The sequence below is a fragment of the Panthera leo genome, chromosome D2, assembly GCF_018350215.1.
Source record: "Panthera leo isolate Ple1 chromosome D2, P.leo_Ple1_pat1.1, whole genome shotgun sequence".
NCBI classification, from domain to species: domain Eukaryota; kingdom Metazoa; phylum Chordata; class Mammalia; order Carnivora; family Felidae; genus Panthera; species Panthera leo.
Window position 1 is genome coordinate 15,890,001 of NC_056689.1, and position 17,438 is coordinate 15,907,438.

The 17,438-nt window shown below is 51.1% G+C and overlaps 1 protein-coding gene across 6 annotated transcripts in view; it reads left to right on the plus strand.

Annotated features, from left to right (window-relative positions):
- SIPA1L2 (signal induced proliferation associated 1 like 2) overlaps positions 1-17,438 on the plus strand; it is a 223,197-nt gene that overhangs the window by 179,948 nt on the left and 25,811 nt on the right. For 5 of the 6 annotated variants that reach the window (XM_042907476.1, XM_042907478.1, XM_042907480.1 and 2 more), the window contains exons 11-17: positions 1-166; positions 1,902-1,985; positions 3,596-3,696; positions 4,101-4,204; positions 6,277-6,656; positions 13,710-13,934; positions 17,255-17,408. The exon at positions 1-166 is cut by the window's left edge and continues 92 nt beyond it. In XM_042907476.1, coding sequence (XP_042763410.1) covers positions 1-166; positions 1,902-1,985; positions 3,596-3,696; positions 4,101-4,204; positions 6,277-6,656; positions 13,710-13,934; positions 17,255-17,408 — 1,214 coding nt within the window. The remainder of the gene's footprint in view (positions 167-1,901; positions 1,986-3,595; positions 3,697-4,100; positions 4,205-6,276; positions 6,657-13,709; positions 13,935-17,254; positions 17,409-17,438) is intronic. The other variant, XM_042907477.1, reaches the window with a different exon arrangement.

Genomic DNA, 17,438 nt, shown 5'->3' on the forward strand with positions numbered 1-17,438 from the left:
ACACCACGTGGCACCGCGTGCCCACGCCTGCCCTGCAGCCGCTGTCCAGGGCGTCCCCGGTGCCCGGCACGCCCGACCGCCTGCAGTGCCAGCAGCTGCTACAGCAGGCCCAGGCTGCCATTCCCCGGAGCACCTCCTTCGACCGGAAGCTGCCGGATGGCACGAGGTAATGCCGATGCCCTTTCCCCAGGGACGGCGCTTATCAAACCCTGGGGCTGGAACTTGACGTTACAGGGAGGCACTTCGGCTTTGGCTCGATGGGTTCTGGGTTGGCCTGTTCTGAACAAGCAGGCCAGGCAGGCGGCAGGGCGGGCCCCGGATGGGGTGGTGCCTGGGATCTGTCCCCGCCCCTCCCCCAGCCCTGGTGCCGGTGGCACGCAGGTTCTGTTCTGGATGCGTCCACCAGGGCGGCGACTTTCTCTCCGTCCTGGTCCTCCTGGTCACCTTGCTCCCTAAAACCTTCCGAGGCACGATAACTGAGAAGGCATTCCCAGGAGCCTCTAGATGAGCGCAGGCAGTTTTAAGTATAAGTAAAACTGCAGACTCGGGGACTGAATCCCATCTTCCTAATGTAGTATTTTAAGTGTAGTATTTTAAGAGGTCCCAAGGTCATTAGCACATCTTCGCTTTGTTCCTCTTATTTTAAGCAAGTTGAGTTAAACTTCAAGTTAATTTTTCAATGACAGAATGCGCTTGTTTAAAAGTTGGCTTTAGAAGCTGGTGAGAATTTTTAGGTGCATAATTCGCGTTAGGTAGTTTTAAGGGAACAAAATGGTAAATTTGGCTTTTTGTGGTTAAAGCAGTTGATTTCTCCTGCTTTAGTTTTCGTTTTCTCGTAACTTATGGGCCATGGAGAGGCCGTAGTTTGTGCAGAGTGGCTGGTGGGGCTCTGGTATCAGAGCGCTGGAAACAAGGATGCTGAGCCGGGCTGCTCACCCTCTCCCCACTCCGATTTCCTCATCTGAAAAATAAACCTAGTAATAAGAGAGGACCTCTTCAGGGCATTATGAGGATTGAATCAGTCAATACGTGCAAACCGCTTAGAACCATTCCTGGCACGTAGTAAGCCTATACAGGTATTAATGACAAGTAATTAAAACATGAGGTCTTTCCCCAGTTTATTCTTTATAGGTTGAATGCAGGAACGATGTGCCTTTAATTTGGCATTAAATTATCTTGGCTCTGGGCCTCCTCGCTCGGATGTCTGCTGAGTTTATAAACTCGCCATATTCAAAGAAGTGCACGTGGGTAGCCCAGGTAAAAGGGCAGCATGTGGGAGGGACGGGGTCTCCAGAGCCTCCCTTTTTAATGCAGAATGTAGCAAATTATAGGGAAAAAACCTGGAGAGTTGTAGCAACAAAACGGAAACCTGGCAAGCACATCTTTATCAAGTGAGTTCTCAAGGGTCATACTTATTTTTGTGTATCTGAAATAAATAGGATTGCATTCAACAGATGTATGAAAATAAACGGTTTTGACCAATTTAGGGTTTTCCCTCCGCATAGATTGCAAATATAGGACCCCAACGTGCCTTGCATGAAGCTTTACAGAACAGGTGGTAGTAATGTTTTCAAAATTCTGTATTCTTGGGGGTTCGTGTGCTGTCCTTCCATATTTCACCTGAATCATTCTCTGCACTTTAAGCCTTCAGATGGTGAAGGCTTATTCCTGCCACATCTCCTTCCTGTGATAAATGGCCACCTAATGTCTCTGGGCCCCCCCCCCCCATTCCTGGTGTATTTGCCCGTGGTTTATTCTGTTTCACGCTGCGATGCGAATTTCTTCCTTTTCTCTGTCATCGTAAGATGAGTTTATTTGTAAAACAAACTGGGCCCGGTTGCCACGTTGGCCGCTGTGCAGGCTCCTTGGTGCCCCGTTAATAATTCTAGTTCCTGTTCCAGAAGTTCGCCCAGCAACCAGTCCTCCTCCAGCGACCCCGGGCCTGGTGGCAGCGGACCCTGGAGACCTCAGGCGACATATGACGGGTACTGCTCAGTCTTACCTCCTTGCTGGCCCCTGGGCGGGACCTGGTCAGTAACTCACTGAAGCGTGTACTGAGTGCCTGCTGTACGTGAGGCCACTTGGGGGGGTATAAAAAAGCCAGGCAGGCTTGTCATAAGTCACTCGTCCAGGCCAAACAGCTCGTCATGTCTATGTACGCCGAGCTCATTCATCCATATTCTGAGCCTGTGTGTTTTTTCGTCTTAATAAGGAAAGTCTTTTTGAAAATGAAGGGTTAGGGGACTCTCTAGGCAGTGGCCCTCGGGAGTTTTCCCCTCACTTAAGTTGCTGACGAGGAGCAAATTCACAGCCTCTCTTGGAAGTGCTTTTTCTCTGAAGCGCAGCCTGACATCAGAGAAGGCAGGTAGAGCGCTTTGCCGTCTTTTCCTGCCTCCTGTTTGAGAACAGCGGGGGGGGGGGGGGGGAGGGGGGGGGTGCTGCTCACACACGCAGCTGAGGACCGTCCCCGGTCCGTGTGTGTGTGTGTGTGTGTGTGTGTGTGTGTGGTGTCCAAGAGCTGGCAGGTCAGGTCGAGCCCAAGGATGCCCGAGGTCTGCTGAACTGACAGATACAGAAACCCAGGAGAAACATCCAGCAAAGTCAGGGACGAAAAGGGTGAGGGTGGTGTTCCTGACAGCATCTTTTTGCACATACTGGCTTTTTTTGTTTTATTTATTTTATTTTTTTAATGTTTATTTATTTTTAAGAGAGAGAGAGAGACAGAATGCGAGTGGGTTAGGGGCAGAGAGAGAGGGAGGCACAGAATCCGAAGCAGGCTCCAGGCTCTGAGCTGTCAGCACAGAGCCTGACACGGGGCTCGAACCCACGAGCCGTGAGATCACGACCTGAGCCGACGTCGGGCGCTCGACCGACTGAGCCACCCAGGCGCCCCATGCCACGTACTGTTTTGCAGTTGAGTCTGGAGAGGAGAGAACCGCCAGGGCAGAGAAGGGTCGAGAAGGGTCTTGCTGGGGGAACAGCAACTTCGTTACTGCTCTCACAGAAGCAGAGGGAAATGTCTCTCCCTGGATCCCTTTGGTTTAGGCTTAGCAGTCGATGTTTGTAACCAGATTCTGTAAGTAAGAATCGTTTTGTAACAGGAAGAAGTTTCCCGTCCTTCATTTCTTTTGTAGAATTATGTTGCCCTCTTTGGGGTTTTCATACCACAGAGTCCAGAGATGTAGTCTAGAGTGAAACAGTCTTACTTTCTTGTCCTTAAAAACATTAATATAAAGAAGTATCGGTTCCATGTATTCTCAGCAGGAAGGAAAGCGGAACAAAACGAAACAGAAGCAGTGAGCTCCTCCTTGGCTTACTGGGGACAGGTTTTCTGACCCTGGCCAGCCCTCCCACCTCCTGGCATGGGCAGCCCTTTCGTGTCTGTAAATGGCTGTCATCCAGGCGCCTCTGTTGAGCCGGCAGTGACACCACAGGGTCCCCGATTACAGCCGCTTGAAGCACTCCTGGCAGGGCCGGGCCGGCACACGACTTCTGCCGAGGGCTCCCCCCGCGCCCCCATTCCGGAGCAGCACCCCCAGGGGATGTGTCCGCGGATGCCCGGCCGGCCGGCCACTCAGCTCTGTGGTCTTTGCAGGTGCCAGTCTCCCCTGCTGCTCGAGCACCAGGGCGCGGGCCCTTTGGAGTGTGAAGGAGCCAGGGAGCGGGAGGAGGTGCTGGAAGGAAGCAGGCATCTGGGTAAATGAGAAAGCCGGCTGGTAAACTGGCCTTCCTCCGTGCTCTTCAACCCCCTTCCCTCCTTCCTCCTGTCGCTTGTTTACTTGTTCGTTCGTCCGTTGGCTCCGCCCACTGGGTGAGCACTGTCGTGGGAGCAAGCCCGTGTGGTCGGAGGGGTCTTCCGACGCCACGGGGCACCTCGTCCTGGGTGGTTGTGCTTGTGGTGCCTGTGGCAACGGAACATTGACCTTCTGGTGGTGGTCCCGCCCACCCTGGGGGTGTATGCGTTGGGGAGACCAGAAGGGTCTAGAACCACAGTCCCGCTCGTTGTCTCCACACCATTCTGTTCGGCTTCTGTGTGGCTTTGCTGTCTCGTTAACACTAAAAACCAGATATTCTCCTCTTCTTCTCTCTTTATGCGATAGAAACCAAATGGCATGGCCCACCCTCCAAAGTCCTGAGTTCCTATAAGGAAAGAGCCCTGCAGAAAGATTCAAGTTGCAAAGACTCCCCCAACAAGCTTTCCCACGTAAGTCCTTCGTCCGTAAACGCCCCTCTCACGTGGCCGGCCTCATGCATCTCCGCACACGTCGCGTGAGAATCCGGGGACTCGGTGGCAGGTCGTCTACCTCCCAGGTCTCTTGGAGGCGAGGTGAAGACAAATCTATACATAAGTTACATTTTCTTTTCCCTCGTTGATTTCTAAAGAACCTCAGAGAAAGGCCACACGGGAAATTACTGGCAAAGCCAAGACTATGTCCTCCAGCCTTCCGATCCGTGACATCCGGCATCGCGGTTACTAAACCACAGTCCTGTTTTTATGGTCAACGGTTTACGCCCTTGTGGGCGGTGCCAGAAAGTGCAAAGCAGCATACCCTGCCCATAGCTGGCCGCGTAATGATTCACGGTACTACTCGTGGCCACTGACTAGCGGTCAGCAGCGAGGACTGACAGGTAGTGCTCCAGAGCGCCCGGCATGGGCTCCCGGGCATTGGCACATGCCGTTCCATGCATTAGCACATGCCGTTCCATTCAGGCGGCCGTAGCTCAGTGAGGCAGAACTTCCTGTCACATGCGAAAACGTGACCTGTTGGCCGTTGGCCAAAAAAAGCCAACATTTGAAACTAGCTTAGTTTTGAGAGCTCGCAGGTGAAGAAATTTTATCATTTCCTGACCTGAGCTGCTTTCTCCCTCTTTGTTCAGGAGTCACTGGTGAGCTCTACAGCCGAGTGCCCGGGGAACCCATGGGACCGTCCTTCCCTTAGCGATGTCAGGGCCTTGTCTTGAGCCAGCCTCACAGTAGCCGTTGAATTCCACCTTGACAAATCTCTGACGGTGGTGTAAGACCCCTTTAGGAAGGCAGGGGTAGGAGTAGACGTGAGAACGGCAGTGTGCGCTAAAAAGGTCAGGGGGGTGTGCTTAAGGATCTGAAGGACGGCAGGAAGGAGAAAAGGCCAAACCACTTTAAGGTAGATCAGGGCATGACTTGGCCGCCAAACCACTTTAAGGTAGATCAGGACATGACTTGGCCTCATGATCCCAGCCCTTGGCTCCCGCTTCAGGCCTTGTCCGTTTTCCCAGGCTCTGAAGAGAAGCCAGTCGGTATGATTCCCTGAGTCAGATGCTCTCTTTGCCTTGTGTCTTGCAGAGACTGCAAGGAGAGCCCCTTCTCATTAGCACCGGGGGCATACGGTGACTCCGGCTCCCTCAGAGAAGTCACTTGTATTAGATTGCGCTTCGCGGTGGCAGCGTGCGGCCGTGCATTATCTCACTGGGCCCGCGCATTAATCATCGGAGCTCAGTATTGTGAGCACAGGGAGGGGCTAGGTGACTGGACACCATCCCACCGCTGTGATTCAAACCCGGGTCTTGTGCCCGAACCCGGGGCTGGCACTGCAATTTGTCACAGGAGAGCTTTCTTGGTAAAAGACTGCTCCCCTCTTTGTGCTAATTTGCCATGCGCCTCCCCGGTTTGTGTAACGTTTGTTGATTATTTTCCGGTTGGTGACACCGCGGCAACACTTTCATGCTTCACGCACGAAGAATCGAACAAAGGCTTGAGGAGATTCCCATGTAACTTAAGATGAGTTATGAGCCGGATTAGGAGTCTGGGACTTGTGCATAAAACCAGGAGAGTTTTTAAAAGTGAATTCTAGGGGTGCCTGGGTGGTTCAGTCGGTTAAGCACCCGACTTCGGCTCGGGTCACGATCTCACGGTTCGTGGGTTCAAGCTCCACATCGGGCTCGGTGCTACCAGCCTGGAGCCTGCTTCGGATTCTGTGTCTCCCTTTCTCTCTGCTCCTCCCCTGCTCAGACTCTATCTCTCTCTCTCTCTCAAAAATAAATAATAAAGATTAAAAAAAAAATTTTTTTTTAAATAAAAAAAAATAAATAAAAGTGAATTCTAAAAAAACAAAAGCAAAAACAAAAACCCATAAAAGTGAGTTCTGCCATTCATCATCTCACGTGGCGGGGCGCGTCAAAAGGGTCCCGGGGGGATCCTCTGGCCTGTAGCTCTGTGAGTCTGGGCGAGAAGAAGTTTCACAAGGAAGCAGAGTCTGGGGTCTGTCTGACGCCCCTCCGTTTCTCTCTCTTCTCCAGATTGGAGACAAAAGTTGCTCCAGTCACTCCAGCAGCAACACGCTGTCCAGCAACACGTCCAGCAACAGCGACGACAAGCACTTTGGGTCCGGGGACCTGATGGACCCAGAGCTGCTGGGGCTCACCTACATCAAAGGGGCCTCCACGGACAGTGGCATCGACACGGCCCCCTGCATGCCGGCCGCCGTCCTGGGCCCCGTGCACCTGGCGGGCGGCAGGGCCGTGATCCACAGCCGCGCCGAACAGTGGGGCGACCCGGCCGACCTCCCGGGGCCTGACGGCGAGGCGGCCAAGATGTACGCGGTGCACGGCTACGCGCCGGCCGGCAGCGCGGCCGACGGCAGCGTGGGCGACCTCAGCGAGATCTCGTCTCACTCCAGGTCAGTGCCCCTGCACCACTGGCCGGCACCGGCGGGGGCCCGCCCGGTCCTGCTGGGGGCGGGGAGGGGCCCCGGGATGGGAAGGGCGTGGGCCGGCCCCCTGCGTGCCCGGCCGTGTGACTTCAGAGGAAGGGCTCACGTCTCAGGTCCGACCGTGCAATGCGCACCCCGGGAAGTCACTCGCGTGGAGGTGTCGCTACCCTTCTCTTTGAATCGGAGAGAAGGCTGCACAGCGCGGTTGCTCGCTCCCGTAGGCACTGACCTCTCTCCCAGTTCGGCTTGTTCCTAAGCTTTTAGGAGAAGCGGCGGCAAGCGAGGCGGCCCTCAGGCTGCAGCGCACGGTAATTCGGGGGGCCGTGCGCAGCTCCCTTAGATGGAGGCCGTGCCCGCTGAGCTGTGTCCCGGAGTCCCCTTTACCGCAAGGGGGGACCCGAGGTCCGAAAGTTCGTTCAGATGATTGGTTCGGTTTTTTAAAACGAAGACTAGCTGCATTTAACAGGATGCTATTCTGAGGTGTAGATGTTTAACACACGGTTACGAGTGGTTTCAAACTCCTGTGTGTGTGTGTGTGTGTGCGTGCGTGTGTGTGTGAGAGACGTATGTCTGTACATTTCAAAAACCCATCTAGTCTGTGATTTCTGCCTTCAGAGACTAGATGGAGAAATCCATTTGTTCAGAGGTGGCTGTGGACAGACTTTAACCACACCGGCTACCCTCATTTCCCTCTTGCCTGTGAGGCTTCCTAACCCGGCTCCCAGCTACTGTGGGACTTGCCCCCAGAGCCTTTCTCAAGGCCACTGCTGCCCTCCCCCTCCCCCCAGTCTCCCGCCAGCCCTTCTCCCTTTGTCACACAGCCACCGCCAGGGGATGGGGACCTCACGGAGTCTCAGCTGGGAGCCACGTTGGACAGCCCCACACGCAGTCAGTGGGCACAAACAGGAGTAGCCGTGGTCACGTTCTCAGTGCCAGCGTGCAGAGCATCTCGGCTGTCTCCCCCGGAAGTCGTGGAAAATTCTTTACGTCAAACTTGCGCGTGTGCGCACATACTCACTGCTGCGGTCCCGCGTTTATTGTCCTGTGGCTAACACCTTCCTCGGTGTCTTACTTACCGCGTGTGTCACTCGAGGGCGTTTATGTTACAAGTCAAAGAAGACCCCCCCCCCCTACTAATTGGTTCACACAACAAAGGCAGTATTGTGGCTCATGTAACAGAAAAGTCCAGAACCGTCAAGGTGCTGCTGCAGCTCGCTTGATAACCACCCAAGACTGGACTGCCCCCATCATTAGGCTTGACGTGATAGGCCCCGAAATCATGGTGGGGGGATCCTCTTGGCTGAATTTGGCCGTGTCGCCTGTAGGCCCCCCGAGCTCACGCTCTTTTGTCCACAGGAAGAAAGTGTGGTTCTTGTCTAGTTTCAGCAGAAACTCTCCCCCCCCCACCCCCACCCCCAAGTATCTCCTCACACTCCCTTGGCTTTCACCACCCTGGTAGGGGGCACCATTGTCTGAGGCAGGAGGCGGCTGAGGGGTGGTGAAGACAGCTGCTTCCCCGGAAGAAATCGGGGTATTGTTACACCAGTAGAAGGGGGCGGATGCCAGGCAGGGGAGTCCTCTAACTGTCCATCCACCCCATACTCCCGTCTTCTACGGAGGCAGATGGAGCGTAGGATGCGGAGATTGTTTTCAAGATAGACATTCTTACCACTGTTTACCAGTTCTCTTTACTAATTTGACTTAAAATATGTTTAGGAATAAATAAATAATATAGGAGTATTAGCAGTGACTTCGGTTACCTGCATTATTCCTATCCTAATTTCAGGGACAGTTGAAAATCGGCCATACTTACAGAAATCATCTCGGGATTCCACCCGCTTCTAATGTCTCGTTCAGAGCTGACGAGACTTGTGACACGGCTGACTTCGCGATACCTTGTTAGACAAATGTAATTGGCATCGCAGATGGAACCGTGTCGTACTATTAAGGAAAATTTCTGTGGAACCTGCTTCTCAGAGCACCTTCATTTGTAAATAGAGGTAGGGATATTTACAGGATTTGAAGGAGATTTTGCTGAATACCCGAACCATCCGTTAATTTAGTGGGTTAGGCTATTAGAAAGTATATGAGAGTGCCAAGATTGAATTTCTGATGGATTTGCCTTTTTTTCTACCTCTTTAAACTGAGTGCGTCCACAGCTGTTGTGGAAATGATATATGTTGAGGGACTAGGAGCCGTTCCCACCTGGCTGGGTTTTTCTCGAGGTCCTTCGCTGACGGTGACTCTGAGGCCACGTTTCAACCTACACTGTAGGCTTTTGCTCAGTAGGAAATTTAGTCAGCAAATTGAATCTCTTGAATACTTCCTCCTGTCTGTCCTCCGACCTGTGCAGAGGAACTAGAGAAAATCAGATTTAAAATATTTTGACGGTTTTAAAATATTCAAAATATTTAAAAATTTTAAGTGTTATTTTATGTACATGTGAAATACATATTTTGTTTTTGAATTCTGTGTTAAATACATCAATATTTTGCACTTCCTTATTTATTTTAATGTTTATTTTTGAGAGAGCGAGAGAGAGAGACAGGGAGACACAGAATCCAAAGCAGGCTGCAGGCTCTGAGCCGTCAGCACAGAGCCCGACGCGGGGCTCGAACTCAGAACTGTGAGGTCCTGACCTGAGCCAGTGGGACGCTTAACTGACGGGAGTCACCCAGGCGCCCTGATATTGCACGTTTCGAATATTTAAAATGAGATTTAAAGTCTCTGAGGGTGGAAGGAAAAGGAATTTTGCTCAGTAAGGTCTCTGTCCGATTCTGCAAACCCTAAAGGGCCTGTGTGTCTGTGGTGATGAAATCACCAGCCCCCTACTTTCTCCTCTGGTTCTCTTTGGGCTGGGAGCTGAGGCCCAGTGCCCGGCGGTCTGGGCTACGACTGGGAGCAGCCCACGTAGGAGAAAGAGCAGAATAAACCTGGGCAGGGGCTGACACCAGGGCTGAGTGCCTGGCGAAGATCACAGCCCGGCCCCCATGCCCTCTGTACCCCATCCCGTGTTTTACTTTCTTTTTAGCCCTCACCCAGAGCTGAAATGGTTTGGGCCTATTATGCATCCCCCCGCATAAGAACTTAGCTCTGCCTCCCCTCACTGGAGCGTCCTGTTTGGAGGCCAGAAGGCACTTGGCCCGCCTCGTCCACTTGGTATCCACAGCACCCGCTACACTGCTTTGCACAGGGTAGGCCTTGGAATACGTGGGAGACGAGGAGGGCTGGGTAACCCCTTACCGATTGAGTTCATAAACCCACTGGGGATTTCTGCTAGAGAAGTAGGGCGCACCTGCGTTCGGCTGCTCCCAGTTCCCAGTTTCAGGAGGCCCGATCAGTGCGTGGCACGCACTTAGTACTCTAGTTCTGCTTTTTTGCACGACCGCCACACCCTCCCCCCCGCCAGCGCTCACACACTTAACTTGCCAGCAGACGTCCGGGAGGAAAGAAGCACAGAGTTGTGTGTGTGGTAGGATCGCAGGACTGTGCGGAGGGAGACAGAGGACTTCAAACTCTTTAAGACAAGCTTCCGTGGCGCAGGGCAAAAACAGGTGGGGGGAGGGGTGTGCAGAGGTCATCTAAGATGGGACCCCAGGGGTTGCAGCCTGCTTTCTCTGCTGCTCAGACCTTTGGTTCAGCAAACCCGTTTTTTTCTGCCAGGGGAAGGCGCTTAGGTAAGAGCTCAGAACACAAAGCAGGATTTGTATCAGCCCAACCAAGGTTCTGCAAAGTGAAATAAGTCAACTGCAAAAAAATAATAATAATTTCATGTTCTGGATTCTCCTGCAGAATGGCTCATAGCATCCCTTGTATATCATTATTCATACCCTTGTCTTAGTAGCAGTGATGGGAATCTGGCGGATGAAACTCTAAAATAAGAACTTTAGTCTAGAAGGCAAGGATTCATGAAAAGCTTACTGCCAACATTCTAGAATATTTACCCATTTCAGAGAAAACTTTGATAATGATGTCACTGCTGCTAAGCATAGATATTTGCCATGTTGCTCATCAAATCGATTTGGTGAATTTGCTCTTAGAGTTTAGTGTTTAAATATTTTATATTGGTGGGGTGCCTGGGTGGCTCAGTCAGTTAAGCGTCTGACTTCGGCTCAGGTCGTGATCTCACGGGTCGTGAGTTCGAGCCCCGCGTTGGTCTCTACGCTGACAGCTCAGAGCCTGGAGCCTGCTTCGGATTCTGTCTCTCTCTCTCTCTCTCTCTCTGCCCCTCCTCCACTTACACTCTGTCTCTCTCTCCTTCAAAAGTAAACATTAACAAAATTTTCTAAAATATAGGAGTATGATAGAGAGTTTGCCACCAATTCTCAAATGGTTCAGAGAGGGATATATGTAGCAAGATAGTAACAGTGAATGTAGGTGAAGGATATAGGGATGTGTTTCTACTATTTGTATACCTTATCGGTCGATCTGAAGTTTCTCAAAATTCGCAGCTTAGGTGGAAATCTCCAGGCCTCCATCTACAGACCCCATATGTTGGGAGTGTATCCCCGGGTGTATACCCGGTAAATGGAAAGAGGTCAAAGCTCCCTTTCTCAGTGCTCCTTGCTTCTTCCTTGGGGAGCTCGGGGAATGGGAAGGCAGTGACACATCTTCCCCCAGAGTCCACGATTTAGAGCCCAGATTGAAGGAGTTTTGAGCCACACTAAGGAACACCAGACCCACCCCCCGTAGCTAAGTTACTTCATAGTAGTAAATGAGGCATTTTATTTGTGTTTTTTTAAATGTTCATTTATTTTTGAGAGAGAGAGAGTGCAAGCACGGGTCGGGGGGGCAGACAGAGAGAGGGGGACACAGAATCTGAAGCAGGCTCCAGGCTCTGAGCTGTCGGCACAGAGCCCGACGCGGGGCTCGAGCTCGTGACCCACGAGATCATGACCTGAGCCGAAGTCAGACGCTTAACTGACTGAGTCACCCAGGCGCCCCTGTTTTGTTTGGTTTTTAATTTTTCATATACCACAGTGCCTCCAACATGTAAACCCTCCAAAGTGAGTTGGTTTATTTTGTTACCCTCTTTCCTTTTGAACGTTTATAAAAAGCCCATTTTAATAACCATTCCTCATTTTGATTTTTTTCTTTTACTTCCTACCTTGTAGGATACTTAACTCTATACACAGGGTTTTCCGAAAGGTAGCGCTCATCGGGTTTCGGAATAAGGTTAATATTTCATCCTACCAGAAAGCCTGCCACCCAGGGAGCCCTACGGTAAACTCTTTGAATAGCAAGTACTCCTACTTATGGACAACTCGTTTGCGTGCATCACTAACAAAAACTGACCTTCCTGTAATGCCTACTCTGTGGCATGTATTGTTGTAAGTGCTTCGCTAATATTAACATGGTCTTTGGAGCAGTCCTTTGAGGGGAGGCCCTGTTACAGCCCCTTTCACAGATGAGAAAACTGAGGTTCAGAAAGCCTCCCCGGGTCTCACCGGGAAGGTAGCATGAAGACACAGCCAGCCCGGCCCCGGGGTCCTCAGAGGGCCCTGGCGTGTCAACTTTCCCGAAAGTGAAGCCCTCCTTGCTTTCTGAATTCTGGCACTATCACTGCAGTTTGTCATTTGTCACGAAAATTTCTGTTGTCAGTTCTTCCTGAATTAAAAAAGATCTGTAGGCTTTTCTATTTCTGTGGGCGGGTTATACTGTCAGCGGGGAGTCCCTCTGGCCTTAGTAGCTCAACTGCTGACTTCAAACAATTTTTGTTGCGATTTAGGGATTCCATCATTTCAGTCCTAGTTTGTTGTTGGGTCACGTGATCGCGCAGCAAACGTGCATACGACCACCAGATGCCGAGTTGGCCTTGCGGTGTCAGAACCCACTCCCATGCCCTTCTCTTCTCCCTGGAGGGAGCCTCTAGCCCGCTTTCCTTGTCCCCCTCCCCTCGCCTCTCCTCACTGTTTTCCAAACTGAATACCTGCGTTCCTGAGCAACTTTGTCCCGTTTGCCTGTTTGTAAACTTTATTTAAACATGGAACCGGGAGCGCCTGTGGGGCTCAGTCGGTTAAGCGTCCGACTTCGGCTCAGGTCACGATCTCACAGTCCGTGAGTTCGAGCCCCGCGTCGGGCTCTGGGTTGACAGCTCAGAGCCTGGAGTCTGCTTCCGATTCTGTGTCTCCCTCTCTCTCTGCCTCTCCCCCGTTCATGCTCTGTCTCTCTCTGTCTCAAAAATAAATAAACGTTAAAAAAAATTAAAAAAAAAAACATGGAACCGTGCGACGTATTCTTTGTGGCTTGCTGCTTTTTCTACGTGACGTCTGTGAGGTTCACCCAAAGTGTTGGCAACCTCAGTTCATTTGTTCACAGAGTCTTCCCTTTATCCATTCTTGTTCATCGACTGGCCGTCCGTTTCGCTACTGATGATCCAGGTGGGGGGAATCGGGGACCTGTGACGATCAGTCCGCCTATCGCCATGGGTACCTGTTGCACATGTGCAGGGGTTTATCCAGGGCGCACGCTCAGGAGCGGAATTGCTGGGTCGTGCGCCACACAGGTGCACACCTTTACGGGTCGTGCCCAGACTGGTTTCCAAACCGTCTGCCTCACTTCTCACGCCTGCGCGAGGCAGGCGGGCACTCCTTACCAGCCACTCCCGTTCCTGCCAGCACGGGGCGCGTGCCGCGTACTTGTCGTGGTTTGCGTCACCATTTTCCCGGCAGCACTTGACGTTGAGCACGTTCTTTTGGGTTTCCTCTCTTTCGGCGCATCGGTTTTAAGTATGTTGCTTATGTTTATATCTGATTTTCCTCTGATTGTTTTTAACATCCTTCCAGCCACAGGCCTACCGTGTGCACGTGAGCATCGTCGGCGCTGGGAAAATCAGGCACTCCCAACCAGGCCCACGGTGGAAGGACCGCCCCGTCTGCCTGCTTGGCCCGATTTTGTTCCGGGGGGAGGGGGGGAGCACAGTGAGGCGGGGCGGGGGGTGGGGGGGCGGCTGAGTCCAGCAGCGTGCTGGCACTGATGAAATCTGGTTGTATCGCAGCATTTGTCTGCTCTTCTCCTCAGCGGTTCACACCATTCAGGAAGCCCTTCCGCTCACTGTTCCAAAAATAGTGGGTCTCTGGATACGTCCAAAGTCTACATCGTGTCCCACAGCAGCGCCCAACAGGTCCCCGGGTCCGCGTCCAAGCCCTACCACAGGCAGGGGGCAGTGAGCAAGTATGTCATCGGCTGGAAGAAATCGGAGGGCAGCCCGCCGCCCGAGGAACCCGAAGTGACTGAGTGTCAGGGGTAAGGTGGCCAGTGGCTCTTCTCTACCCAACCTTACACACCTTTTGGGGACGGACTAAGCGGATGCATTTTTCCCCTCGACAGAAATATATTTTCTAAGAAGGAATAACCTAGAAACATCCTTGTATATCTTCTTAAATGTTGGCATTTACGTTTCTCTTTCAAAGTCTTCTCTTTCCTTGAGTTTCATGTTTGAAAAGTGAGAGAAATCCCTGTTCTGTGGTCTTCTGTCCAGAAAACTGCCTGCAAAAGAAAAGTCACGGTCATGGGCTGTTGACGGTGTGAGGATAGAGTCTGTAAATAAACAAGTTCAAGGGCTATTTGAATCCCCCCCAGTGTCCCTGAGTGTTTCTTAAACTTGTGTGACACCATCAGAGAGAAAGTATTCTACCCAATTTTAACATGACTTTGATTTCCCTTCCAGTTGTTTGGTTTTGTGGGGTCAGGTAGGGAGGGACGTGAGGTGCCTCTTGAAAAAGAGTAAAAAGATGCCGATAATCCGTTTTATAACACCTGTGGAAGCTCTGATGTCTCTCTGAAGAGACAAGTTAAAGAAATCCCATGTCAAGAACGCAAAACAAGGATGGTCAGAGCTATTTTCGTTGTTTGCGTTTTTTTTATTTTATTTTTAAAAATTTTTTTGAATGTTTTTTTATTTATTTTTGAGAGAGAGAAAGAGAGACAGAGCATGAGCGGGAGAGGGGCAGGGAGAGAGGGAGACACAGAATCCGAAGCAGGCTCCTGGCTCCGAGCTGTCCGCTCAGAGCCCGACGCGGGGCTCGAACCCACACCTGCAAGATCATGACCTGAGCCGAAGTCGGACGCTGAACCAACTGAGCCGCTCAGGCACGCCTGTTTCCTTATTTTTAAAAGGACAGCCATGGGAGCCTGGGTGGCTTAGTCAGTTGAGCATCCGACTCTGGATTTCAGCTCGGGTCATGATCTTGCAGTTTGGGAGATCGAGCCCCGCATCAGGCTCTAGGTTGACCGCACGGAGCCTGCTTGGGAGTCTCTCTCTTTCCCTCGCTCTCTGCCCCTCCCCCACTCATCTCACTTGAATGCCCTCTCTCTCTCTCTCTCTCACTCAAAATCAATAAGCATTTTTTAAAAATAAAAAAAATAAAAGGACAGCCTTAAGAAGAAAGAAACTCCCATGCACTAAACTGTGAAGCCATTGTGTCTGCAGCATTGTCACGTGTGGAGGGCGCGCGGGGGGGGCTGCCCTGATTTCCACAAAGCTCTTTTACGTCTTCAGCTTGGTTGATGAACTGGCACCACTTTTTTCCCGGAAAAAAATGATCCCGCTTTTTAAATATGGAGAGCCTGCTACTGCTCTCTAAACTAAAAATCATTTTAGGGTTGAAATTGAACATGGAGTCTTTTTGTTAAAAAAAAAAAAAAAAACACACAAAAACCCATCATGTCAATAATTGCAAATGAGGTGTTAAGAAAGGAATTCAATAGTGACAGCCACACTTTGTGCCCACAAATGCAGATTTCTCTTTCCTTTTTCTTTTTTTTTTTTAAGTAGGCTCCGTACCCGGCGTGAGGTTTGAACTCACAACCCTAAGATCAAGAGTCACCTGCTCTACGGACTGAGCCAGCCAGGCGCCCCCATAAATGCAGATTTCGAATGATAATGTTGGTATTTCTGCCTATTGATACGTCTCCTGAGCGCCTTACACAAATTCATCCGGAGCCTTCTGAGTTCTGTGTGAAAGCACTGTTTGAGGGCTCTCTGCAAGAGTCAGGGAAGGATGACAGGTGCCCATTTGGACATTTTGCTCTCCCGAGCCCCCCCAGAGTTTGTGCATTTGAACACACAGGTTTGAAGGCACAGACTCTCAGTAAAAGAAGGGCAGAGTCAGGAGCATCGTGAGGAGGAGGTCTGGGCATGTGGGCGACAAAGCTTTACTTCCCCGCATCACACGAGGCTAATGCTGGGATTTGAACCCGGGCCTCAGGCCGGATCTCTGCGTGCTGTGTCGTGCCCGTCCTGTGTGTGTGTTTGGGGTGGGGGGCGGCAGGCACCCCAGGACTTGTCCAGCTAAGTCGAGTGCTCCTAAAACAAGGGAACACGCTGTAATGTGGAAGCGATGAATCTAGAACACCTGCAGACGACAGAAACAGCATCCCACCTTATCGCCGAAAGATGCTTTGAAACGGGCCAAGTCCGGTGCGTTTGTGCCACAAAGGATTAGAGAACGTCAATGTCCCGTTGTACACAAAAGATAAAACTCTGAAGTTTCCAGTTACCTCTTTAACATCACATTGTGGAACCCTCCTTGACCCAACCTGACCTACCTCAGCAACAAAGCGAAAGCCAGAGAGACTTCCAGATAATCGCTGTTAATTTTGAGCACGTCCGCGTGAGTTCCTTACTCTGGTAATTTCCCAGTGAGCTGTCGGACTGTGACAAGATGGCCTCGCCTCTCAAATAGAGTCATCTCAGTGACACATGACAATAACAGACAGGTCTGTCGCCCTGTGGCCCTGGGCCATGGATTCCTAGAACGTTGCATCTCAGGTCATGTGGCAAGGACCGTTCACTGCTGACAGTACAGCCACTGATGATTCACTGCGTCCTCCAGAGTGTTTGCTTCCTCGGATTGAATTTCCAGAGTAAACTTTTAAAAATCGAGTCCCTGGTTTTCTCCCTGGAAAAGAGCTGAAAACAGTAATTCCGCTAGACAGTCTTTTGTTGTTCGTAAATACATTTTTATATCCTGATAATTAAGGGACACAGCTGCCTTATTTATCCAAACGGCTTTGCGGAATTGCCAATAATAAAACGTGCTTGGCACACGCCTGAATCGATTACTCTTAAATTTCAGGCTCCCTCGGGTGCCTCTCTCTGTGTCACCCGGGTGAGATGGGGCAGCGCGGTTGTCTACCTGCGAGAGGAGGGTTCTCTCGAGTTTTCTGAGAAACCCAAGGTGGTGTTCCTGCAAAGGACATATGATAATCTCTGATGAATTATTGAAAGTGTGTTTTCTGACAGATTGGGAAAAGAAAAAGCACGGCCTTAAGAAAAAAAAAAAGGCTATATTTTTTTTCCCCATCCGGGGCTTCAGGGACCTGACTTGATTCTGAATTATTCAGAAATCTACCTTTAGAGCTGAGCTCATTTCACAAGTGTAAAATGACACGGGGGTCTGGAGCAAACGCGGCGGTGACCTGACTCCATAATTAAGAATCGCGCGTATAAGTAGGTGGTGGTGGAATCGGCAGATTTTAATCCTTCGGGCTACACGCGTTTTACAAATGGGCTGACCCCTCCCTCCTCTTAACTTCCCCTCTGCTTTGTTTCTGTGCAACAGGCTGTATGGTGAGATGGAGATCCTGTCCACGGCAACACAGCACCAGACCGTGGTGGGGGATGCTGTTGCAGAAACTCAACATGTTCTGTCCAAAGAAGATTTTCTGAAACTGATGCTTCCTGACAGTCCGTTAGTGGAGGAGGGGAGAAGAAAGGTTAGCGACTTTCATGAGGCTTTGCAGTTA